The sequence below is a fragment of the Tremella mesenterica genome, assembly GCF_000271645.1.
Source record: "Tremella mesenterica DSM 1558 unplaced genomic scaffold TREMEscaffold_8, whole genome shotgun sequence".
Classification (NCBI taxonomy): Eukaryota; Fungi; Basidiomycota; class Tremellomycetes; order Tremellales; family Tremellaceae; genus Tremella; species Tremella mesenterica.
The window spans coordinates 57,377-82,152 of record NW_006711232.1 but is presented as its reverse complement, the minus strand read 5'-3'; the positions used below and the strand labels follow the sequence as shown (position 1 = coordinate 82,152).

The 24,776-nt window shown below is 46.9% G+C and overlaps 10 protein-coding genes across 10 annotated transcripts; 6 read left to right on the top strand and 4 right to left on the bottom strand.

Moving 5' to 3' along the window:
• Positions 1 to 80: 80 nt before the first annotated feature.
• Positions 81 to 2,020, top strand: TREMEDRAFT_69235 (uncharacterized protein; the record flags this gene model as incomplete). The annotated part of the gene is made up of 11 exons (XM_007005822.1): positions 81 to 103; positions 162 to 166; positions 219 to 265; positions 310 to 395; positions 442 to 520; positions 572 to 654; positions 700 to 924; positions 975 to 1,196; positions 1,241 to 1,346; positions 1,387 to 1,846; positions 1,896 to 2,020. 11 exons carry the CDS (start codon positions 81 to 83, stop codon positions 2,018 to 2,020), a joined length of 1,461 nt encoding a protein of 486 aa, XP_007005884.1.
• A 549-nt stretch (positions 2,021 to 2,569) lies between these two features.
• TREMEDRAFT_17545 (uncharacterized protein) lies at positions 2,570 to 3,851 on the bottom strand (the record flags this gene model as incomplete). Its single annotated transcript, XM_007005548.1, has 6 exons — positions 2,570 to 2,621; positions 2,664 to 2,766; positions 3,029 to 3,095; positions 3,336 to 3,436; positions 3,484 to 3,544; positions 3,747 to 3,851. Coding segments are annotated over 6 exons (489 nt in total), but the record flags the coding sequence as incomplete, so codon positions are not given.
• Positions 3,852 to 4,172: 321 nt separating this feature from the next.
• On the top strand, positions 4,173 to 5,026 carry TREMEDRAFT_32091 (uncharacterized protein; the record flags this gene model as incomplete). The annotated part of the gene is made up of 3 exons (XM_007005562.1): positions 4,173 to 4,304; positions 4,552 to 4,662; positions 4,874 to 5,026. The coding sequence occupies 3 exons, from the start codon at positions 4,173 to 4,175 to the stop codon at positions 5,024 to 5,026; spliced, it is 396 nt and encodes a 131-aa protein (XP_007005624.1).
• A 249-nt stretch (positions 5,027 to 5,275) lies between these two features.
• Positions 5,276 to 11,485, bottom strand: TREMEDRAFT_44613 (uncharacterized protein; the record flags this gene model as incomplete). Its single annotated transcript, XM_007005633.1, has 12 exons — positions 5,276 to 5,593; positions 5,702 to 5,790; positions 5,896 to 6,359; positions 6,403 to 6,562; positions 6,605 to 6,658; positions 6,703 to 7,043; positions 7,088 to 7,256; positions 7,301 to 7,686; positions 7,722 to 9,117; positions 9,159 to 10,082; positions 10,169 to 11,026; positions 11,072 to 11,485. The coding sequence occupies 12 exons, from the start codon at positions 11,483 to 11,485 to the stop codon at positions 5,455 to 5,457; spliced, it is 5,394 nt and encodes a 1,797-aa protein (XP_007005695.1). The 3' UTR covers positions 5,276 to 5,454.
• Positions 11,486 to 11,738: 253 nt separating this feature from the next.
• On the top strand, positions 11,739 to 13,100 carry TREMEDRAFT_63344 (uncharacterized protein; the record flags this gene model as incomplete). Its single annotated transcript, XM_007005687.1, has 10 exons — positions 11,739 to 11,767; positions 11,887 to 11,990; positions 12,038 to 12,072; positions 12,115 to 12,153; positions 12,227 to 12,261; positions 12,301 to 12,439; positions 12,480 to 12,533; positions 12,573 to 12,731; positions 12,770 to 13,005; positions 13,052 to 13,100. 10 exons carry the CDS (start codon positions 11,739 to 11,741, stop codon positions 13,098 to 13,100), a joined length of 879 nt encoding a protein of 292 aa, XP_007005749.1.
• Positions 13,101 to 14,117: 1,017 nt separating this feature from the next.
• On the top strand, positions 14,118 to 16,044 carry TREMEDRAFT_32166 (uncharacterized protein; the record flags this gene model as incomplete). The annotated part of the gene is made up of 7 exons (XM_007005569.1): positions 14,118 to 14,309; positions 14,357 to 14,383; positions 14,429 to 14,573; positions 14,637 to 15,229; positions 15,397 to 15,593; positions 15,639 to 15,710; positions 15,921 to 16,044. The coding sequence occupies 7 exons, from the start codon at positions 14,118 to 14,120 to the stop codon at positions 16,042 to 16,044; spliced, it is 1,350 nt and encodes a 449-aa protein (XP_007005631.1).
• Positions 16,045 to 16,293: 249 nt separating this feature from the next.
• On the bottom strand, positions 16,294 to 18,469 carry TREMEDRAFT_15842 (uncharacterized protein; the record flags this gene model as incomplete). The annotated part of the gene is made up of 6 exons (XM_007005544.1): positions 16,294 to 16,560; positions 16,811 to 16,943; positions 17,155 to 17,324; positions 17,505 to 17,589; positions 17,898 to 17,991; positions 18,118 to 18,469. Coding segments are annotated over 6 exons (1,101 nt in total), but the record flags the coding sequence as incomplete, so codon positions are not given.
• Positions 18,470 to 18,777: 308 nt separating this feature from the next.
• Positions 18,778 to 21,576, bottom strand: TREMEDRAFT_44612 (uncharacterized protein). The gene is made up of 7 exons (XM_007005632.1): positions 20,638 to 21,576; positions 20,401 to 20,547; positions 20,254 to 20,356; positions 19,742 to 20,135; positions 19,509 to 19,577; positions 19,396 to 19,456; positions 18,778 to 19,183 (listed from the first exon to the last, which is right to left on the bottom strand). The coding sequence occupies exons 1-7, from the start codon at positions 21,394 to 21,396 to the stop codon at positions 18,935 to 18,937; spliced, it is 1,782 nt and encodes a 593-aa protein (XP_007005694.1). The 5' UTR covers positions 21,397 to 21,576; the 3' UTR covers positions 18,778 to 18,934.
• Positions 21,577 to 21,928: 352 nt separating this feature from the next.
• On the top strand, positions 21,929 to 23,714 carry TREMEDRAFT_71929 (uncharacterized protein). Its single transcript, XM_007005821.1, has 5 exons — positions 21,929 to 22,087; positions 22,170 to 22,245; positions 22,383 to 22,843; positions 23,130 to 23,344; positions 23,429 to 23,714. The coding sequence occupies exons 1-5, from the start codon at positions 21,991 to 21,993 to the stop codon at positions 23,636 to 23,638; spliced, it is 1,059 nt and encodes a 352-aa protein (XP_007005883.1). The 5' UTR covers positions 21,929 to 21,990; the 3' UTR covers positions 23,639 to 23,714.
• A 415-nt stretch (positions 23,715 to 24,129) lies between these two features.
• TREMEDRAFT_63340 (uncharacterized protein) lies at positions 24,130 to 24,729 on the top strand (the record flags this gene model as incomplete). The annotated part of the gene is made up of 2 exons (XM_007005686.1): positions 24,130 to 24,444; positions 24,589 to 24,729. 2 exons carry the CDS (start codon positions 24,130 to 24,132, stop codon positions 24,727 to 24,729), a joined length of 456 nt encoding a protein of 151 aa, XP_007005748.1.
• Between the last annotated feature and the right edge of the window lie 47 nt (positions 24,730 to 24,776).

Below are 24,776 nucleotides of genomic sequence, written 5' to 3'. Positions count from 1 at the left end.
GATGACGCAGTGCCCTATAGCAACAACTGTCTCCATAACTCTTCTTGTCCAATCTTCCTCATCACAACAACCAAGGCAGTATGACTTCATCACTGCAGCATCTGTGAGTCATATTCTCATATCTAGCATGAGGGAGATTGACTAATCGTCAACAGAGGTAGAGGAGGTCAGTCCTTTTGACTCGTCTCATGTCCCGACAAGTCCACTGACCTTTGTAGCATTACGAGTGGCGAAGAATTACACAAAGGGGTATACGGACACACAGGTGAGTTTCTGTCATCTCGGTGTTGGTTTTGCTCACTAGAAAAGACAAAAGTCCGAGAAGCAACAAGTAACGATCCATGGGGTCCATCGGGTACTCAGATGAATGAGATCGCTCAGTTGACATACAATCAGTGGGATCATGCTTTTTCATCCCCGAATGTGATATTGACGGTATAGGAACGACTTTGTGGAGGTTATGGAGATGATGGACAAGAGGTTAAATGATAAAGGCAAGAATTGGCGACATGTCTTCAAAGTCGGTCTACTCTCATCGTCCAGGAAAATAGGAATTGGTATTGACGCACAGGCTTTGACCTTACTTGATTATTGTCTGCATGCGGGGTCAGAAAACGTTGTCATTTACTTTCGCGATAATATTTACGTTGTCAAGTGAGAAAGTTCGACTTGATGTTCGAACAGTGCTGAGTGGTCTAGGACGTTGAAAGAGTTTGTCTATGTGGACGAACATGGGAAAGATGTCGGATCCAATGTTCGACAAAAAGCGAAGGATATTACCAACTTGTTACAGGATGAAGAACGACTCCGAGCTGAAAGACGATCACGAGGAGCTATGCGAGATCGGATGTTGGGTAACTTAGCGGACTCTGGTTTACAGGGTGAAGAGGATTATGGTGGTCCACGAAGTCCACCTCAATCGAGGTATGTCAAATCACAAAAGACCATCATACTACTCAGCTGACCATTAACAGACCACCTGCTAAGAAATCAAGAGATGAAGATGACGATCTGCGGAAAGCTATCGAAGAGTCTAAACGGATGCAAGAGGAGGAAGCCCGGAATCGGAGTCGGCGGACTCAAGAAGAGGATGAGTTACAAAGAGCTTTACGACTGTCAGAGGAGGAAGAAGCCAGAAGGAAACGGGAGTTGGAGACGGCCAACGCCAATGCGTTGTTTGATGATAGTGTTAACCTGTACGTGACCCTCTGACTGAAAGTTTTTGAGACTGACTCGATAGCGCTTCCAATAACCAATATCAACAACAACAACAGACAGGTTATCCTCTCGTTGATCTCGGTTATGGACAACAAGGACAACTTCAACCACAATATACATCCTACAATGTAAGTTGACATGCTTTTGTAGACATTTTCTGACATTCAGCCCTTTCACGCTCAAATGTTGCAGCAACAGCAGCAGCAGCAGCAGGAAGAATTATTACGTCAACAAATGCTCGCTGAACAACAACGGCAGCAGCAGGAATGGATGCAACAGCAGCTTTACCTTCAGCAACAACAACAGCAGCAGCAGCAACAACAGCAGCAATACCAGCAATCCCTATTCGCACAACCCACAGGATACGGCTCCAATAATCCTTTCGCCCCTGGACAGTCCCAACAACCTCAACAGCAGCAACAAACTCCTCAACAAACTCAATCGTTCCTTCCCGTCCCAGTTGTCAACCAGCAACAATCCAGTCCCCAACAACCATCTCCAGCTCCCACACCAACACCTTCATTCCAGCCTCCGAGAAGGGACGACGGGCAACATGCACATCTCGCAAACTTGCTCGCTCGAGGGAGGGAAGATGGATTGGACACTTTTGGCAATGTTGGCAATCTGCGTGAGTCTTCTTTCTTTCCCTTTTCTCTTTCTCATCATCTGATCATCAGGTATACCTGTTGGAACTGGATTCCACGCTTCAAACGCACTTGCAGTGCAGCAAACTGGTTTTGGAGGTAACAATCCATTCGGACAGCAACAAAAGCAGAACGAGCAACCTTTCTTCTCTATCTAATACATTTTGTCAACAGTCTCATGTATATGCATTACCCTTAGGCCGTAGGCTTGATGACAACAGATGAAGATTTGATACAGTGTTCTACAATGTATAAGATGGAGATCAGGCAATTCTATGGACGATCATGAACCCGAGAAGGATAGCGAAGACGAGTATGAGACCGTCAAGCCACATGGGAGGTCTTGGTCTTCTTGGTTGACTAGGGTTGGACATCTGTAATGTCGGGGCTGGTTGTGTGAATTGAGAGAAAGACGAGCCCGCCGCTACTCTCTCCGACTGCGGGTTTGATATGGAGACGGCGATAGGCGCAGGAGCGACGATAGATTCGATTGGAGCAGGGGCAGCCAAAGTTGGAGGTGATTCCTCAATGTTTGTTTCTTGTTCTTTTCTCTCTTGTCCTTGCTGCTGCGTGTCTTCTTTCGATTCCCTCATCCGCGTTTGGGCCGAGTCCGTATTCTCTTGTTCTTTGATCTTTTCCACATTCTCGTCTTTTAATTTATCCTCAGAGGTGAGAGTTTCAACAGAGGTGGTAGTCACTCGATCAGACAAAAGGTCTTTATTCTTCACTCGACAAACGGGACAAGTCCATTCTCCCGATCTGATATGAGTAAATGGACGGATAGATTGAGGGGAGACTCACAATTTGGCTAAACGTTTTCGTTCATCTTTGGAATAATCAAGTGCTCCAATGGCAGATAATGCTTCACCGGCTTGCATCCAGAAACTCCGTAAGCCTAGGATTGCTTTGCGTCAGTGTGGTGATTTCGCATGATGTTGGTTTCCATTTTGTGTTCACTCGTTCAGAACACAATGATCGGGAGCTCGATGAAGGACCAGTCGGGGTAGGAGAGGAGAGAAATATACGGATAGAGGCATGATAGGTAAGAGAAGTAGCAGTGTAGAGGAGTGAGGGTGTAGAGGTGTAGAGGTGTAGAGCAGTGAGGGCATAGGGGAAAGGGGGGGTGGGGAGGAGGGAGGAGGAGGGAGCATGAAAGAAAAACTCACCTGTACGTACTCCCCATGCTGGTTGCCAAGAACCAGAATGAAAAGAAGTCAAACCGTCTATGCAAATCTGCTCGTCAGTCCACCCTGTGACATTGTGCATTTCATCCTTCTCCATGGACTAAACCATCTGATGAATCCACTTCCATTTCTCCGTTGACAAAAGGCGAGGTGTAGATACCGGATCTGTGTCCCATCAGGCATCCGGGGTAGGATCTCTTGGAACGTCTGTTCTGTGTACAGCTCAGAGCCGAGGAAAGTGTAAGGAGATGAAAGATGACCGGGGAATGATTACGAAGAATGGACAAACCTTCTTCCCCAGCTCGAACCGCCCATTAGGAGTCATAAGTATGATATCCGGCGCTGACATTGGATAACTAGGTGGTAGTAATATTCTCAGATGATAGAGACCTATGGTATCAGTATCATCTTGTTCAACACTATAGAGACAGACTCACCCCCGTCATATTCGCTATTGGAAACACCACGCATCGTACAGTGCCATTCGAATATATCGTCCTACTATCAGCTCTGTCATCCACATCTACTACAATCTTCCCTTCCCTTCTCCTCATCTCACGACACAGCTGGAAGTACGAGTAGTGCTTCAAACGGTGTCAGACATCCCTTCCTGCAAACACAGCGTCATGAGCCCCAACGAGAGAGGGGACCTGAAGTAGAAGAGATAAACGAGTATGATAGAAGAAACAAGAATGATCACCTCTAAGGGAGAAGCAACAAAACCATCATCTTCATCCGGAATGGCCAATTCTTGAGCTTCTTGCATTATCCTTTTCACAGCAGTGGAACGTAGATTGACTTTGGGTCGGGAAGTCGAGCTTGACATGATTCACTCTCGTATTTCGTCTTCCAGGTCGATCTAGAGACACAGCTTGCAGTATACAACTGAATGAGGTGAAGTGAAAGTATAGACGAGAGATCCTTTGTCGACGTGGAAATCTCAATGTGGAAGTGAAGAGTTCGGATCCGAACTCTTTAAGAATAGCCGGACCGGGGAATCGAAAGCAGGGCTCAAGGTCATTAACCCATCAACCTGACCCGATCAAAACCGTCCTTTCGCTTTCCGATCTCCCACCAGTTCCAACTCAATTCCTCCTACAAAGATCTTCCACCTACATATTGTACCATGACAGACCCATTACCACCTCTAGCACCTACAGGCTCTACGACACTTCCTTCCGATACCCCCACAGGTCCATCAGCACCGTTCACAGATGCTCAAGTTGCTCAGTTCAGGGAACAAGATCGATGGCTTCCTGTAAGTCTCTGACTTTTGTTTTTTCCCTCTCCTCCAACCCTTGCCTTCCTGCAACTCCCCTGGCCATAGGTCTCTGGAGTCTCATGTTTGTCTTCGGAATGTACAGGACTTTTGTTTATCCTCCCATCCTCCGCTTGGCCCAAGGTATCATCACCGTCTTCACGATTGCGTCTCTGTCTATCTTACATGAAACATTGTTTTCTGTGGAGATGTTCTGGTCATGGATGATATCGGACTAACGAATCAGATAGCGAATGTAGCTAGAATAATGAAAGGTTCCATACCGCCCACAGCGAAAGTGAGTAAAGACGCAAAAGAATGCGTACAGGAATGTGTATCAGAGTTTATATCTTTCATCGTAAGTTTTTCGTGGGCTTACTTGATCCTCGCCTAGCGATGACTTTCCCCTTCTCAGCTTATCATCACGCTGCGACTTGTTTGCTTGATATCAGAAAACAGTCGACTTATCAATGATACTGATGGGTGCTCGTAGGAGGTTCTGAGAGGGAAGTTCATCCGACGGATCACATGTTGAACGGAGGCTGGAGGAAGGTTGAGCTGATAGTCAGACATCAGAAGCAGCGGATAAATGTCTGAACGAAAAGAGGAAAACTATCAACGGCGAGGACATTTTGACTTCGATGAGAGCATTGGGGTTTGATAATTACGAAAGAGTCTTGACCATTTATCTGGCAAAATATCGGAATGTACGTGATCCCTAATTTCTCTTCTCTCCATCCCTTTGGCCTGGGTCCTGCTTTACCCTCTTTATCTTGGATCGCTTTCTCTCTTCCCCATGTTCATGTCCGTTACCCCTCGCCATGTACCCGCTCACTTCTCTCGCCCCAGCGCTGAGATCCAGATGTTAGCCGCTAAGGCGAGACACGAAGAAGAAGATGGGAAATCTGGGAAAAGAAAACGTTCTCTTACTTCTGATACGGAATAATTATCCAAGGGTCTCTAGGGTCTGTATGACATTTATGTATGCATTGTTGTATTGTCAAAATTACAAGGAACGTCTATCTATGCACTATGTGACACTTGTCTAATTTACCCAAGCCGAAAGGTTGTGATCACGATCTTCGGATTTACCCAAGCCGATATGTTCGGTACTGACAATCCGAAGACTGTGATAGAGAGAAGAGAAGACTTAGAAAAGAGACCGACATAATGGACAACTGGAAGAATGAGAAGAGTTGAACCATTTGAACAAACATGAAGCGTGGAACCTATTTTTACATGTCCTGCAGGGTTTCGTTGGGAGTGTCCGATCAGTGAGTGAGATGATCCTATGTATCAGTGGTTTATCCACTTTGTGACTACATAAACTTTGACAAGTACTTGTCAGAGGGACTAGTGTGGAGGGATTGGGTGGATGAAAGGGAGGAACAACGTACGAATAACAAATAGCACATTCTACTACACCTTCGAAATGTAACGCAACGTTCTTTTTGAAAACTGACAATGCTTCCAACATCAATCCATTCTATTCATCAGCACCTTTCCTCTTCCTTTCACTTCCCCATTTGTTATTCGACCGACATGAAAGATGTAGGGGTTTATGTGTGATAAATGAAATTGGAAGACTCACCCTGGAGGTAATCGTCTGTTGAACACTCATTAACCATCCTCTCCATTTATTTTCCGGTACACCAACCCTTCGTAAATCTCTAACTTCCACACCTTTCAATGGAAACTCCGCAGGAAGTCTAATCCCAATTTCCATAGGTTGTTCATCCACAACATAACTAGCTATAGCTTCTGCAGCTCCACTAGTCCCTGATACACTTGTACCACCTCCTTGAGCAATTCTGATGCTCAATCCTTCATCTGTAAGTTGACTCATGGCGGTAGGTGAACGAAGAGCTGAGAATTCATGTTGAATGATAATAGATGAATAATGTCTCGCTGTGAATGCTAACATGGACATGGAAAGTTGTCGATCTTTGAGGGATTCGTAATAACTTCTCATAGCTGAAGGGAGTGTGACAAGAGAACGATAATAGAGATGAGAAGCTAGTGGAGTGAGGTCTGATAATTCTTCCGGGTCAAATACTGTTATTCAGCTAATATTTTTATGAGAGGGAGATGAACTAACGGTCAAGGTGAAATTCGTCAACAGAATATTGACTCGCTGGGAAATTCCAAGAACCCACTTCGGATACTCCCAGCATGGTGAAGAGCATTGGTAATAAAGAATTAGCCAACAAGTCGGAGGAATTCAGTTGATCGAGATACGCCCATCGCAATGTTCGTGACTACCATTAGCTGACAGGTTGAAATATCTGTAAGGGACTTACAGCATCGTCAAAGTGATCTAAAATTGCCATCCAAGCCAGAAGCTGACCAAGTACCTGATACATCAGTCAAATCATAATACTGTGTGTGAGGAACTGACAGAAGGTATACTAGCCGTGTACCAATCTATCCTAACTCCAGATGCAACAAGGGTGATCAACTCTTGAGGCAGATTGATAGTCTGGGTGAGATGACCATCTTGAGCTTCGGCTACAGAGACTTCCACTTGAAGAACCAAATTGATTGTTTTCTCCTTGATAACCTCGCTTAAAATCCGGTAGGCAATGCATTGAGCAGCTGGTGAGCTGTTCGAACTGATCACGTCACATAAATCCGACACGCTAGCTCCATTGCGTACGCTAACTTGCACGTCCGATAATAAATCCAACATGACATCTTGGATCATTTTGAATGGCTTGGAAGTCAATGATAAGGGTTTAACTGAGAAATCAATCACCGAATAATTGACCAGAGGAAAGACTCACCATGTTTACAATCGATAAATCGTTCGAGTACTAAGTTCATGTGGTGATCCTTCTCTTGCCATATGTCACGAAGGGATTTATTTGTCTCACACAGATCTCGGAGTTGTTGAACAAGGACAAGCCCCTGATATATATGACAAAATGAAAAATCATGTTCCATCAATCGATCCTATCAATGAGTAATGTAAATGTCAATAGAAATTAATCACTCACACCTAAACAGCTATCTATTCTATTAAAAATATTACTCCAGTGTCTTCCTGGTATATCCTGAATAATGGGCACCACAGCTCTGTATAGCTCACCTATCAACCAGTCCCCTCCATAAGGTAAATCATCTTCCTCATCTTCGGCCATCCATAAGTCTACATGTCGAAGGACGAACAAAGCTCTTTTTTGAGGTAAGAAAACAGCCGCGGCATCGGGAGGAGGGGCAGTGGATAGGAGCAAACGTAAAGCCCACATCCCCGCGGGATCTATATCTTTGCCTCGTATGGCAGTGACTGCGTTGGCAAACCGGTTTTGAGCCAAGGCGAATGCCTTATTTTCGAGTAAAAAAGGCTTAGCAGCAAAAATAATAGCCATGGCTAATTGAGGATCTGATGTCAGCCGGATGGAGACTAGAGGAACTCACTTTTCTTCGCATTCCCCACAGCATACGACATCCATTGCCCGTGCTCTTCCTGGCTGAGCCCAGCATGGCGTAATTGTCGTCCTAGTACGTCGCGGAAGATTCGAGAGGGGACATCGCCGCTAGTACGGATTATGTCTTGCTGTAAATTGCCCAAGAGCCATTGTAAAGTAGTCGGCGTACCCTTGCCGGTTTTGAGATACGAGATGGTCAATGAAGACCAGTTTGGAAAATCATTATCCGCAAGCACGAACGACAATGCCCCTTCTGATTCTCGCACGATATCCTTCAAAACCCCGGTCGACACGTCGGGAGAGTACAGACTTCGAGAAGCATCATGTACCGCCGATGCGTCTTGAGAGATTATCCAGGCCTCCAGTATGACTCGCAGAAGCCACGGCTGATACTTGACCAGTTGTCGGTCCTCTCGCAAGAGTGAAAACAAGGCTTTTACGAACCGAACGATACTTGTCTGGCCCTCAGAATCGAAGGGTGAATCCAAAACGTAGCCCGATTCTGCGTCGTAAGGGACCAGAGGGTCCAGCACGGGTAGCATGCTTTTGGGTGGACTTGAGGTGTATTTACGCGATTGGGCTAGCAAGTCGGATGGAAGAAGAGCCTCAGCAACTTGTGTCACAGGCAGTGCGATATTGAGAATCGGCGAGAGCGCTACATCAACGAGTACTTCGGGCTTGATACAACATTCGACTTGACCGATCATAGAAGCGAAGCTGGAAAGCACTGTGCGGATGAAGACCATTTGATCTTCTGAATCGAGGGAGGCAGTCATGCCCCGGATATCGATGGAAGCTGGGAGATCCGAGGAGACTGGTAGATAGGGGCCGAGATGGACCAAGTGATGGCAGGCAATGAGGGCAGGACGCTGGATGTCCGAATCGAAGACTGTCTCCATGTGATCCTCAGCATACGCGACAAAGATGGAAAGAGCAGCCACCGGAAAGAAAGCGGTCGAGTCGCCTACCAACAATGCACTCACAGCGTTCTGTATATGCGTACAGACGAGAGCGAGGACAGTGGCGATAGCTTCATCGGACAATAATCCTGGTCGCTTGACGTATTGCACCACAAGCTCGGATGGTACAGAGATTCGAGTCGGTATTGAAAGCGCCGACTGAGTGGCCTTTTCGACGAGGACGTCCATGGAGCCGGCCAGGGACAGCAAGTAATCGTCCAAGTACAGGACACTCTTAGCCATGGCGAAACGTTTCTCTTCAGGTAGATCGCTGGAGGTCATGAGGGCAATGAAAGCTTCTTGTATTGAATGTGACGTGGTGGAATCCGTGTTACGGCTGGTGGCTTCATACAATGCCGTAAGGAGATCGGTGGATATGAGAGGTAGGAATTTCTGTGGGTCATTCGAGAGTGTATCGGCTAATGACTGAACAGTGAGCTTGGTCGTTTATAGGGCAAACTTCTCACGTGTCTAGTGCCCTCTGTCACCAAGGCGGGGTGTGTTCGGAGCACCTCGACCAGAAAAGTCGTGTATGTTGTTGCCAACTTCGGCTTCTCCACAGAGATGGACAAAAGCCTCTCTAAGCTTCCGGAAGCCAGCGACGAGATTATTTCGTCCACCATCTTCGCTACGATGTCCCCAGTGTGTCCTTCTTTTAGAATTGACAGAAGGGGCAAGGCTCGTGGTAGCACCATGAGAGCCTTTTCTAACTCGACCGCGGTCTCGCCTAGGCACATTACTACCAGAGTTTCTGACACCACCTCCATCGCTTTCCGTGCACAATCCTCCGACGTCACAACAAGCCGGGATAGAGCCTGGGAAAAGATAGTAGCTTCAGCTTCTCCTGAGGCCCCACGTCTGACGGCTTTACCACCCATATCCAACACTCCTTCTTTCCAGATACGAACGCCAAACTGTTCCGTCACAAGCCAGTTCACCGAATGCGCACCATTGTCAGTCTTCAACGCTTTGCTGATGAGAAAACTGGTGATGTCCACCACATCTCTGAAAAAGGCTTGAAATGCTGATAACTGGGACCCGATTGACGTAGTTGACAGTAGACGGGCGTCGACCGGTGACCAAAGGTGCGAGAAAAGACTCTTCAATTCGTCTGAAGGTTCGCCCTCGAGAGGGAGAAAAGAAGGAGGGAGAGTCGAGATGATAACGAGCAGTAATGGATAGCAAAGATGAGGAAGTGTGGGACATATAGTAGATATATAATGGAAGAATCTCGTCAAGGTGGTTTGAGGTGATCCTTGTTGATCAACGAGTTGACGGTCTTCTGGGGTTGTCTCTGATTTCTGGTCGTCTTCTTCCTCACCGTCATCGTTTTCCGATGCCAAATCCTCTGGGCTGTCGCCATTCTGACGGCTATCAGAGAGGCTCGTACGCTGACTTTGCCTGTCGGCGATGACCAAGTCTGTGACAAGATCCCAGGCATCTCGGTTTTCTGAAGTCAACCATTATCACGCGAGACTAGATTGGACGCACTGCTTAGAAATTTGACCACTGCAGGTCCGGCAGATTCCCACACCGTCGCTTCCGACTCATCCCAGCAATGTCCCAAAACCATATTGGACAGTACACGAAGTACGTCCTTGTCCGCTACTACGTCAGGGTAGAGATCTACCACAGTGTCAAGGAGAGTGTACGCTGCTCGTCGTACGGCTGGTTGACCTTGTCCCAGCAAGCCAGAATCAAAGTCTGACGATGATGCTAGTGAGCTCCACAAGTCCTCCTTTTTCAACAGGGTATCGAATTCGCTTGGGAGGGAACTCTTCAGGGCGAATAGTTGCTGAATCAGCCATGCCAGACCGACCAGTCCCCCAATACGGTATCGAGTCCATCGCTCAGCGAGAAGTTCGGTATCCTCCATCGATTCCTCTACTTCAAACTGAGGCGCCCTTATCGCAATCTTTCCTTTCGCGGTCTTACCTTTCGGCTCAGGGATAAAAGTTCCAGACGTGGAGGCGATCGGGACTGGGTGTATGTCATCGTGCAAAGATGGAGGGTTGAGTATAGACTGCGAGAGGAATTCAGAGAGGTTTTGGAGATAGGCGCTGAGATCGAGGCGACCATTATTCTCCTCTCCGGTCCAGGAGATGCAGGATTGCCAAGTGCGCAACGCTGCACCTCCTGCTCTCCGTCCCTCCTCGAGGGCGGCGACCATCCATGATCCAACCACGTCTCTATTTTGAGTGCTGGGAAGGAGTCCAAGGTTTAGGGTGTCGATGATAGCGGTTCTTATGCTGACTATGGAGAGAAGTTCACCATGGAGCTGAAGGGTTGATGTTCGATGAAAGGGAGATTGGAGAAGGCTGGCGAGATTATGCATCTACAATGTCAGACTTGGGACGGACAAGGTATCAGCGATGCTCACCCAGACGGGGACAGCAGCAAGTAATGCTTTCTCCTTTATATCCCTCTCGACCTGATCGTCTTCGTCCACCCGGCGGATCACTTGCGATACCCAACCCTGTCTCAAATCCTCCAGACCCTTTCGCCTCGTCACATCGTCCTTCTTCCCCAAACGTCTGAGAACCACGACGAGCTCGGCAGGTAGAGTCCTAGCTAGTCCCTGTCCGTCCAGAGGATCAGGTATAGGTGGTGCAGGTGGCTTGGGAGGAGGGATGTATTGCTTGACTTGTGGGAGAGCTTTTCGTTGAGCCTTGCTAAGCTTCTTCTGCCCTCGCTGCAGGGGTCTATCGGGCACATCTTCTTGATTCTTCCCAGTCTTGTTGGCATGTTTCTTCCTCGTCCCGGAAGACGCAGAAGACTTGTTTGGTTTTGGCATGACTGAGTGTGATAGAGAGGACAAAGCAAGAGTCAAAGTCGAATTGGGAGGAAATTTCGACGTCTAACGTCTACCAGTCATGCTTTTCCTTCCTTCCTTCCTTTCCGATCACGCCCGTTCTCCCATTCTCCCACCCCACCCATTCCTTCCCCCACATACATATAAGTTATCCTCCTTTCATATCTCTACACTATCCTTATACAGCCTAGTCCCATATATATGAGCTCAGATTACCACTGGACTCCTGGCAGCCATGTCACTATCGAACAATTTGTCGAAAAGGTTGGCAGGTCACTTTCTGCAACAAGAGTGACCGTCGCTCATGAATTACCCAGAATGCTCCCACCAAGATCACGACCGATGTCACTGATGTACTCTCTCATGTCTTGAATATCACTTAGTCCTCACCAGCAGTGGATTTGGGTTCAAGGTATCGACAGGGAGGCAGAAGATCCCGACAGGACCAAGCAGTACGGTGGCGCTCTGGCAGAAGCAACCTCCATCAGTCAGTGCTCACTTCTTCATTTGATCAAGTAACTGGCTGATGTCTAGTGAACAGCTTGATGGATAATCTCATGGAGTTAGAGGTATAGTCACCATATTCAATTGACCATTCACTAAAACCTCAGCGTGGACCTAAAGGGAAAAGGAAGGCACCACGAGATCAAGTAAGCTCCTACACCCAACAAACGCTCACCCCATGTCAAGGCTTTCGAGCACGCCAAAGAACAACTCAAACAGGTATCTCTGCGTTCTGGCTGGACTGTGGGCAAGTGGTCAGTGGATCTTAAATTTTGGGCTCTGCTAATGATCAGGCTTCTCTTCCCCAAACCCCATGAGATCGACAAAGTGTGGTCGGTAGTAGCATCATCCGTCGCTCATGGCCCACTGAGGGACGCCGGAGTGTTTCTCAGCAAGGTTGCTCCGAAAAATACACATAATCTCGAGTCATCTGTGAGCGGCCTTGTCGTTGTAGACCTTCGGCTGACGATAGCACCTCATATGCTTGTATATCCACGACGTTTACGATCTGATCGCGGTCCGCAAAGTGAGTCCGCTAAACCGGAGCATGATCTGATACGGGCAGGTCTTGGAAACTCTAATACGACATCATGGGCTCGAACCAACGGCGGTCAAATCGGATCTGTACACTTTGGCAGGTATTGATTCGAATCATCCCACAAAGCTTCGGTCGAGTATTTGGCGACCATACGAAGTGCTGCCAGGGGGTAAAACCGAGGTTGAGGTGAGTCGAATCGTAGTTGTGACCGAATTGACCATCAGGCCCTCAAGGAAGAGTTCCTCTCCATATCATCCAGCGGTGGATCACATCAGGGTTCTGGCGGAATACCAAAGCGCGCTCGCGACCAGGGCCTGATAGACACCGATTCTGAGGAGGAGAGGATAGTCCGGAGGCACAAGACAAATGCCAATGTGGACTCAAGACCGACCCAACAGCCCCTGTTATTCAAGAGGGCTGAGAATGCCAAGATCGTCAAGCCAAAGTCCAAGCTGGCTGGGTCAGTAGATCCCCCAATTAAAATCTCAAAAGTACTGATCGCGAAGATTGAAGTTCAGAGAGGAGAATATCTTCGCCGGATCGGACAACGATTGAGATCGCTAAGACGTTGTCCAGCTGATCAATCAACATCAAAACATGCTTAACGCAGAGACGAAACATTACGAACATGCATCCATGAACATCTCGCCTGTCATTTACCCGGTATCGCTCAATCCCTGCCCAGTCGAACAATCCCATCATATAGTTCTGATCGACGATTCATACCGGTCCGTCTGACGAACCGAATGAATGCAGATCAAGAACCATCGAATATGTCTGAAGTCTTGGGTCTTGAATTCGTTGACGACAATCTTTCAGCCGGCTAGTATTCCGCATGTTCCGGCTCGCCGACCCTGAACCGAGTGCTGATGTTCGGAAGGAAGCCTGATTCCAACGCACATTTTTTAATGATGCTCATCGACAATCCTCCGACGTGGTCATTACGTCATTCCAAGAAACAATCCGGCCCTCTTCGTCCAACATTCTCAGAGTTGACTGTCTTCTAAACGACTAGAACATTTTAATCGCCTGTAGCCCTGGCTTAGCTGATGATGACCTACTGTCAAGCAGGAAATGCTGACTTTATGCAGACAGTCAAACAGCAACATGCCTCAAGTAGCAAATGAAACGAGGTCCTTTAGCGACCAGGAGATGGCCACATGGCCGACACTCTTCGCCAACATGGTGCTAGTGATCAAACTTGCGACTACTGAGACCCAGGCTCAGCTGAAAACCACCGGTAGTCGGTTACTGAACAACCAATACATACTCACTGTGAGTATCCGTCTTGATAGGCAGAAGTCATCAGGACGCTGGTCATTGTCGAGCGGACGATCGACGGCGAATCGTAGCCCCGACGACGACGGGCCAAACGTCCTTTGTGGTTGTAAAACGCTAGAGAGCGGACCCCCTAACCGCTTGTAGTATCGGCCGGGCATCAAAACCTCTTTTTGTATATATATAACACTCAACTTTTAGCATTTTCATCATTCCATTCCTTCTTCACTCTCTCTTCTATCCTCTCCTCAATCCTCACTCCCGATCTTCTCCTCCTCAAATTCATTTGACAACATGCTCCGCTCATTCACTCTTCTTCTTCTCTCTCTTCTTCCCCTACTCCCCCTCACACTCTCCTTACCTACCGGTGAGCATTTCGGTGGTACTGGATCCACAAACCATTCACAACTCAATATCCAACAACGGGATGTCAACGTCGGTTGGCAGTATGGTGATTGGAAGATCCGTGGTGTCAATATTGGTGGAGTGAGTGGTTGCTATTCCTCCGTAATGTTTGCCGCTGATGATCGTAGTGGCTGGTTCTCGAACCCTTCATCACGGTGAGTTTTCACTCCCTCTTGCTTTGAAACCAAACTGAAAGTCAGCCTTCACTCTTCCAAAACACAGGAAACGACGATATAGTTGATGAATACACGTTCTGCAAATTGCAAAATCGAGGCAAAGCACAAGCCGCACTACGCCAACATTGGGACACTTGGATAACCGAATCTGATTTTGCGGCTATCGCTGGTATGTCACCCGATTTTTTTAAAGCTTAACATATCATCGAGTACTCGTAGCGCTGACGTACAGCCGCCGGTTTGAATCACGTTAGAATCCCGATCGGCTTTTGGGCATACGACGTCTCCGGTGGAGAACCCTATATTCAAGGAGCAGCAGCTTATCTCGACCGAGCTATAGGATGGGCCCGTAATCACGGTCTGAAAGTCATGATAGATCTTCACGGTGCTCCAGGTTCTCAAAACGGTTATGATAATTCCGGTCGAAGAGGAAATGCGTTATGGGCTACCAATTCCAACAATGTCCTACGTACGAAGAATATCATTCAATCATTGTCGCAGAAATATTCCGATTCATCATATTATCAAGTCGTCACAGCTCTTGGTTTACTCAATGAACCTGCTACATATCTCAACCAACAATTATTATCGACCACAAGACAATATTGGTATGATGCTTACGGTGCTGCAAGATATCCATGGGCATCACAAGGATCTGGTAGTAAATCAGGTTTAGTATTGGTTATTCATGATGGGTTTCAACCTCTCAATACTTATAACAATTACATGTCACAACCAACATACGAAGATGTAATGATAGATCATCATAGTTATCAGATATTTGATCAACCTACCAACGAATGGACTTGGGATCAACATATTCAGGTGGGTTCATATCTCAATTCCTATGAAAACTCATCACAATCCCTTCTTGAATCCATTCTCAAATGGTTCGGTTTTCGATCGAGGAATCTCTACAGCCTGTTCTCTCGTGAAGTACCCTACTGATCTTGGACCTTACGAAACAAGGATGTCAGACGTTGACCCTACAGGGTATATGCCAACAATCTTCTACTTTCGATGGTTCTCCATTATGGTTAGTCAACGGAGAATGGACAGTAGCATCTACCGATTGTGCTTTATGGTTAAACGGTCGCGGTACTGGTGCGAGATACGACGGTACTCTTCCTGGTTCATCTTACGTTGGTGATTGCTCTACCAAAACAGGTGACGGGTCTTCCTTTTCCGCGTAAGTTTTTTGCTGTCTTTGTGTTAAATGTTGTTGACGTGATAGCGAATACAAAGATTTCATGCAGAGATTCTGGGATGTTCAAACTCAAACTTATGAAAATCATGGTCAAGGCTGGTGAGTGATTGGTTATTTTGTGCCTTACCTTTCCTATCTGTTCATCCATCCCATCTAACATTTTCTCAGATTAACTTCCGGCATTCTCCCTTCGTCGTCTTTTATTCAATCCCTCATATGTGACCCTGAGACAGGAATTAGAGGGGGAAGATGAAGGTTTGGATAAAGTGTCCGGGACGGCCGGGGAGAGTGAGCATAGCTGATACATAGGATCTACTGGACATGGAAAACGGAAAACGCAGCTGAATGGTCTTATTCAGCCGGTATGGCAGGTGGTTGGATTCCACGAGACGCATGGTATCATAAATATTCCATTCAGCAATTATGCGGGTGAGCTAGTGATATCCTAGGCAAGTTGACTTATGTCCCTTAGTGAGTGTCCGGCGTGATATCCTTTTGTCTTGAGTTGTCATCAGTAATAATGGAACATGTAGGGTCAAAATGGGCAATTCCATGTTGTTGGGATGCATCAAATACCTTTTTCTATTCCTCCATTGCACAAGACTCATTACTCATTATTCAAGCAACATCAGGAGATTAATCGTAAAGTAGCACCGGCGACATTACATTCTTTCTGATTCATCATAAACCCTCCTTCGCTCAATCCATAAAATCCACTCTCCGTCCGAGGTTTTCCAATCTTAGTAGGGACATCAAACTCCGATTTCCCCAAAGCGACAAAGTGGATTTCATTTTGAGATGTCGGGAGAGATATAGACGAGAGAGGATTGGGTCGATACATGAATTTTACTTTTGTATTCGGTTTGAGGGAGAGAGATGTGTCTAGGGAGATCGTACCTCGGGAAGGATCACCACTGAGGATTCTCACCATTCTCCCACCAGAGGGATCCTGGTTGTTAGTCGGGGTTTTGATTACTTTGCTTGATATCTGTGTAAAGACCTACTTGCCCGACAAGAGACAGAGTTAATGATTGTACGTATGTGATCAAGACATGGATGAACTTGTGAGAGAATAGGGCTGTTACGGAGGGAAGTAAGATTACAGTGACAGAAAGGTTGAGAGGGGGCAAAGGGAGGGGAAGGGGCAGAGTCAGGGAAGAAGAGAAAGGCAAGGGGATGGAAAGCAGGATGAGACATACTTTGATGGAAAGATAAAAATCATCTTCTTTCCTCAAACCCTGATCCCCAAACCGAGTTTGGATAGAGGAAATCAGAGCTTGTGCTGGGTTACCATTACCTTCTTTTATCCGAAGTAAAAGATTCCCTTTTGCTCTATACCATTTCAGCTTCTCCGTTATTTCGTTTTTGGCGGAAGATGCCCCAAGAAAGTCGATCATGGATTATCAATCTCAATCCCTGTCCTAAAACCTACGTCATCGGTCCTCTTTCATTCTATGAGCAAGCGTGTCGGGGAATTGAATAAACCATAAAAAGAAAATGAAATGAAACAATGAAAGAGGGGGTACAAAAGACGAAGACGTACGAAGATATGGTCATTTGTTCACTTAAAGCACTAAGACCATAATCCACTTGTGATCGAAGAGGAAAAGGTAAAGCTATTCCTACTGCTGAAGCATGTACCGGTTTAGAATTGAGTAATAAAGTATGCGGACGACCAGTTAAGAATGGAGTAGGGGCGGTGATGAACCCCGCCTTAGATTAGTACTTCTTTCCTGAGAATGGTTTGTAATATCGGAGACGAAATGGGAGGGGGGTACGAGATCGGGATATTTCAACAAGTACAAATGTGATTGGAAATTCAATAGGAAGATGGTTCAGTCGAGAGGGTGACATATTTGAGGGCTTGGAAGGAAAATAAAGGGGAGGACTCACGTTAACAGAAGAAGGGAACATGTTTCCTAAAGCGGATGCAGTCCGATAAGGAGATGAATCTGAAAGATAAATCAAACTTCTCGCTCTGAAGATTAGTGATTACTCTTTCATCCTTGAGACTCAACTCTCAGATAGTTTTCGAAGATACCATGTACGAGCTCATTAGGAGGTCACCACGTCTACACCAAGGAAACTGATCTTTACTCCCGTGATCCGTCAAGGGGGAATCTGAACAGGAAAAGGGATCGTATGATGAGAAGACAGGTGACATGAGATTATCGGATGTCAAGAGTGAGCCGTTATGATGATCAGTACTTAGTGATAGGTGAAATGGAGTGCATAGAGGAATCATCATGGGGGAGAAAAGATGTCGAGAAAGGAACTCAAACTCACTTGACACCACGTAATTGTTCGATATCTTCATCCTCCTCAACCTTCCCACTCCAAATATCTTCCCATCCCCTTTCCCTAGCTTTTCTTATTCCATCTTCCAACTCTACCTCCTCTCGTCTCTCTTGCGTATTTGATCTCCCAGCAAGAACATCATTCCAGCTCACGTCTGACCCGAAAGATCCCGATGATTCTTCTAAATCATTTGGAAGAGATTTCCCACCCCCAGCGGATCTTCGAAGACCAGACGACGAAAAGTCCGATTGATCTGAGTTTGCAGGTCGTTGCGCTCTTCCTACGCTGGTTTCGGGTGGTCCGAATAACTCACTTGAGAATACTTTTCCATCATTGAAAATGACCAAACTGATGTAATTCTCTTCACCTGGGGAAGTGATACCGAAAGAACCTATCGAAGTGGGGAAAGAATTAGAGAGAATGGAGATGATAGATTCTAATGATTCAGGAGAGAGGGAAGTGGAGAGAAGGTAAAGAGCTGTGGAGTTAGGTTGAAGAGAGAGAGATCGGAGGTGGGATTGGAGGTGAGGGATTGTAGGTGAGTATAAAGTGTGAGCTTGGAATTGAGGTTTGGATAAGGTGCTTTGGTGTCTTTGGGAATGTGGGCGAGAACGTCGAATGAGACATAAGCGTTTATTTTGACTTGGACGGAGAGGGAAAGACAGGAATGAGAGTGATGACATGAAAAGTAAGTAAGTTATAAGTCAGTTGCAGTCAAGGTGGATAGATGGACAAGAGGGCTAAAAGGGGAAGAAATTTCAACACCTAAGAAACGTGTATGATTTCTTTTTCATTGACATTTTTGACCGACTCGCAGTAGAAACTCTACTTAGTAACTAGTACTAACAGTGTCCGCAACTCTACTGTTATATCCTTCACAGATACATCTAGAAATACAAATGAACCTCTAGATCTCTATACAATCGAAAGTCTTCAGAGCTTGCCCTTACTTCTGACTACTACTTTACCTCTGGTCAGTCAAACCACCCAGTGGTTATTTTTTTTCAAATCAAACTGAACACAAATCACCAACCCCCTATCCTACCTCCTTCATCAAACCAAGCATCTTCAAAACCTTCAAACACTCCTCCTTCAATTTGTCCCACGGGAATCCCTTCCACTTTCTGTATCTCCCTCTCTGCGTCGGTGAGACGTTCGTATGCTAACGGATGCCAGTCGAGGTCAAGACACATTCCACGGGCGGCACCGTTGTAGACCCATGCATGGGCGTAGTTTAGGGTAGGTTCGTGTGATGCGTCGAGAGACATGCGTTTCTGGTTATCAGCGAAGTACTTTCTTTCCCACAACTTGTCCGTCTTTCTGATACAGTAGCAATACTGAATAGGTCCAAGATTGTCTAGATTCGGTCATGCTTCACAGCGACCCGAGTGAGAACGCTGAGTATCAAGTTGAAGAAGGAGATGTGGCGTTACGGAAATACGACAAACAGGGGTTGTAAGGGATGACCACAAAGAATGACACTGACCACATGGGTGAACAGCTTGCCACGACCCAGGTTGGCGGATCCCAGATGCTTTAATAAATTTCTTCTTCATCAATATAGCTCTTATAGTACAGAAAAAAAATGTGATAACGTACGAATGCACAAACAGAGGCCGCTCTCGCTCTTCTCCTTCATGTATGACGAGGTCGTATTGAAGGACAGTGCTGTGTGTTAGCTTGTTCTTCATCCCCGTCTCACTCATCACGTCAGATTCAAGGATCCAGACCAGCGATGACCATTGCACAACCAGGGTTCTCTCACTTTCCGACCAGGGACACTCGAAGGAAGACAGTTAGATACAATTCAAAGGCAATATAGACAGACTCACTGCCCACAAAACCTTCCATTCTCAAACCCATTCTTGAACCCCAGAGCCGACATCCATCTCGGACTGGTGGCGAGATTAATATCCAACATCCTCCATGCCCAGCGGAAGGTATCCTTATCTCCTCCGCACATCCTGAACCAAAAATCCCTATCGGCCATCATACCAGCCGCAAGGTACAAAGCGGCGATATTGAGACCTCCATTTCCCCCTTTGTCCAAAACGATTTGACCCGATTCAAACGTCCATTCACGGAGATTACATGTATCGCCAACGAGACGCCATATGGCATTATCTGGATGGTCTCTGGACAAGTCTGGCCAGAAAACTGCACGACCATTGTTGAGGTAATGAGGAGCTGAGAAAAGATGGGAGGGGTCGCGAAGGGGAATGTTATCTATCCGTCAACTCTTGGTATACTATCAGATAGTTGATGCTGATGTTGGGGAGCGTGATGCCAGTCAGAGCTGAAGGGGAGTTGTCTCTGCGATAAACATCAGGGATGAGATGCTCACCAGAATCGATATATAGAACTTCTCGGAAAGACGATTGTATTATCGCCTGACCTTTGATCTGCCAATTCTTCCAAACGCCGTCGACCTTACCGACGCCTTGTATCTATATCATCAGACTCTGGCACAAACGTAAACACGATTACTGACCTCACGTATGGTCGCGCCGAGTTCACGTATCGCCTCTCTGTGTTCCTCCTCGTGTAGTTCGTCAGGATAGTGAAATACTTCTACTGGAAGTTTCACACCAAGTCTGTTGAGATGTCGAAGAAGTGTAATCATCCTGAGAGTTGTATCCTATCTGTCAGACTTCTATCTTGGCAGTATAACCTGACACATCTTGATGGGAGTGGATGGTTTGTCCGGATGTGTGACCATGGCGCTTACCTGATTCCCTCCGGTCAATACGATACCCTGTCCTTGTCCCACCTCAGCTCCAAAAATAGTTCTGCCCTCCTCCACATGTTTAGCTAAAAAGTGAATAAGACTAGCTCTCTTCTCATAAACCACCGTTGGAGTCACACCTTCCCTCCAGAACTGACCATCACCATTGTACTGATCAGGATTGACCAATCTGTCACTGATCTCTGACGGACAAAGCTTTTTATTCGCTGCGTCGCTTTCTTCATAGCTTAAGACTGGCCGAAGTAAAAATTTCTTCAATTGCGATGCCAGTGGTTCGAGCTGAGGCGATAATAATATCTCGGGCAAATTGAGATCAGGGAGGTATGGGGCGTATTCTTCGGGTAGCTTTATCAAAGATGATGGTGGATTCTCCCAGGGGAAGGGAGAACCCGTGTCAAATGGTCTATCAGATCGTAAGAAAAAGAACGTCAATAGAACGCATAGGAAGACAAGTACGAGATATACTGGTGAGAGGAAGATTCGTTTCAAACTCGGAGGTAGACGGATAAGGGAGTGTAATCGTCGAATACTAGTGGAAGAGAATTGAGATGATCTAGGTGGATAAGTGGGAGAATGTAAATGTCCAAATAAAGGTCGAACATGATCATCATCTTGCCCTTTATCTTCTTCTTGATTATATCTAGATCGTGAAGGTGAACGCGTTCTGAGGTATGAATGGGAGTCTGATTGAATAGATGTGTCCACGGTAGGACGAGATCTCGTCTTTCCTTTATCGGTCATGTTGACCTGCGTCGGCCGTCGGAGCTTGAAGCTTGATGAGATGTCACGACGGGTCGACTGGATTGAGTAGCGAGTCGGAGATGGATAAAAACAATGATCTCACAATCAGTACTATTGTCGGATGATGTTTCGATAGTGAGAAATAGGAGAGATATGATAAAGGATACTGGTAGAGTGAAGGGAAGGTCAACTACTGCGACTATTGCGGATCAGAAGACCTAAATGACCCATGACCCCACAAGGGAAGCGACTAGCGACACCTCGACACCGTGACCAGACCTGATGGCCCACACACATCAATGGATCACCGTTTCAATCTTTTAGACGACCTCGACGGTCATGACATCTACTCATATATGTGACATCTGTCTTCCCTCACTTGTTCAACTATCACTTGCTAGTAGTGACTATCTCACCGCTTGTCATTCGCACATTAAGGTAGCTGTGCTCTCTCGCACATCGCCGACGTCATTGCCAGTTATCTCTCTCTCTCACTTTTCAATGTCTACATTACCTCCTCTTTCACAACATCCTCATCTTATCACTACTGACACTGTCAGACCAGGATCGAAGAGATTGTTACATGGAGTGGATATGGGATTGATTATTCTTCTCGCACAATGCGTGGCCATGTTCATAGCCTCCATGCTAGCCGGATCCCTTCCACTCATGTTCAACTCTGTCATGACCGGTGAGTCTCTCATCGTATACGCCATCTTTCCATACATCTTAGCAAGTATGAAAAGACATTGAAACTCACTGCTAATTCATAGGAAAGCGATTAAAAGCCATCTCTGTGTTGGGAATGGGACTTCTCGTCGGTGCAGCTTTGACAATCATCATCCCAGAGTACGTCTTTGATCTCTCCCTACTCATATGACCTGACATACTCCGCATCCTTGATCATCTCACCCTCGTGTCTCACACCTCCCTATCTTTAGAGTCACACGTGACCTCAAGTATGATAGAGACGAGCTGACAAGCAGGGGGATCAACACACTCTACTCTTCCGTATCTTCCGACTCCAAATCTGACTCCCCAGTCCACGCTATCGGTCTCTCCCTCTTGGCCGGTTTTGCCCTCATGCTTTTGATAGAATCCCTCACTCCACATCCACCACATTCCCTTCCTCCGTCCCCGTCATCCAGTTCAGACTCACTCGCGAACCCACTCTACACCGAGGGATCGGGACGTCCTTCGTTAGAGAGCGGAAGACCTCCATCGGTACATATGAACAGCGCTACGGCTATCGTAACGCGGCCCAAACGACTTCATGTGGATGATGGGAAAGATAGAGCGACCACTCAGGGTGGAATACATGGACTCAATGCGACGTTGGGTTTGGTGATACATGGTGCTGCGGATGGGATAGCTTTGGGAGCCAGCAGTTTGTCAGAAAGAGGAAGTTTGGGATTGATCGTTTTTTTGGCTGTCATGGTGCATAAAGGTAGGCTCATGTTCTCTCTCAATGCCTTTCCTTTCTGATTATACCCCCGTCCCCTCCCTCCTGCACGCTTTCTGGGGCTTGTCTATGAGAGGCCAGCGAGAGTGTGGCATTCATTCTCCATCCAAAATAATCGTGTTATGACTAGGCATAGTTGATTCATTTGTCAGCCATCAGAATCAGGGAGAGTTCCCGCTCCCAGGTCAAACGTGAATGATACAAGGACACTGAGATGGGCTGGATGACTCTCCAGAAAAGCAGGGAACAAGGCCGATTGACTCACGACCAGGCCCCACAGCTCTTGGCTTAACTACCACCCTCCTCTCCCTCTCCATATCCCCTCCGTCCATTCGAAAACGTCTGTTCATCTTCTCCCTCGCCGCACCACTAGGAGCCATTCTCACGTATCTGCTAGTGAAAGCATTCGGCTGGAGAGGTCTGGGGAGTTCGACGAGCGATACAGATGGATTAGGTTGGTGGACAGGAATTGCATTGTTATTCTCTGTGAGTCCTCGACTCATCTCATACCAAGAAAGCCAACTGTACATAAACTTCGCACATCCCTATGATGCTCTGGCTGACATCTAGGGCGGTTCTTTCCTTTATGTAGCCACGGTCATTCAACCTCTTTCATCCCCACCCGCCAAACCTCACTCACACGTTCATCCCACTCGAATAGACGCCTCTGAACATTCCTCCGACTCCGAACAACTAGGACAATATCTCCGAACAGGCCTTTTGGTGATCGGCATGATATCACCTATCGTACTCGCCAGCATAGTGGGGGATCATGATTGATATCACTGGGTTTGTAACAGTTGGATCTTAGGGGGAAATGATTTGTATAACAGGAATGTGCATTGCATCGGTTCGTCCAATCCTCATGACCGGACCACATTCCATATCGGGCGGATCATGCACTGACATTTTCCTCATACACCGGTCAGAAGGATGCGTGGGACGAGATTTCCCACACCGAACGGGCAGGCAACATGGCAGGAGATCCGACATGCGATAAAACCGCGGGCCCACGGGCAAACGGTCGTCGAGATCCCGTGGGAAAGAGGCGATGCGGCGTGGGAATTGTGGGAATTTCAACAAGGCGCAGATCCGACCGCATCGCCTTGAGTTGAATGGGCTCGGGGTTCTGCCTCTTCGAGTAGGTAGGAGCCTATGGACGAGACGGTCGCTGGCTCCGCCCACAAAATTCAGTCGTCCTTGCGTCTATAAAGGGCCGATTTCGAGGTTTGAGACTGTCATCTCCCACTTTAACATTGATTTTACACAATATGACTGAAAGCCGAAATATGACCGCCTTTATATATGGAAGTGAATCACTCAAGCGCAGTGCTATAGAAGAGCGCGAGAGTCAAGTGATCAAGAAGATGATTAGTGAGTTGAAATCAGACAGTCTGGGGAAAGACGGATTCCACATGGGTATAGCACGCCAACACTGGATTTATTATTTTGAGAACGACCGTCCGGAGGGGTACCTCGACCCTCTGCTGAGCAGGTCTGAGAAAGAGCATCATTTCCAAGAGGTTCCTCGAACGTCAACGAGACAAACCACGTTTTCTTACCGTTGTAAAATGGTGGTTCAACGTGTGAGTGCTTTCATCCTGCAATTCACAATTCATTGATCCTTCCCAGTGGACTTTCTACTTTTCCACCCAAGAATGTCCAGACGAGACGGCCGCTCAGCAAACGGCAAGCATCATGGCCAGATGGAAACCCTCAGACATATCCAGTATGAAGCACCTTTTCCCTCCGGTCTCACTGCCCAATACTTGTCACTTTTTCGCGGGCGTTCCAGTTGGCAAGGTATTACTTCAAGGGTTTTGGAGGGACCCAGAGGAACGTCTGGCTGCACCATCAGTGAGACCCTGTGACAGCTCGACGTACATTATATTCAGGAATCTCAAGCTACCTTCTGTCG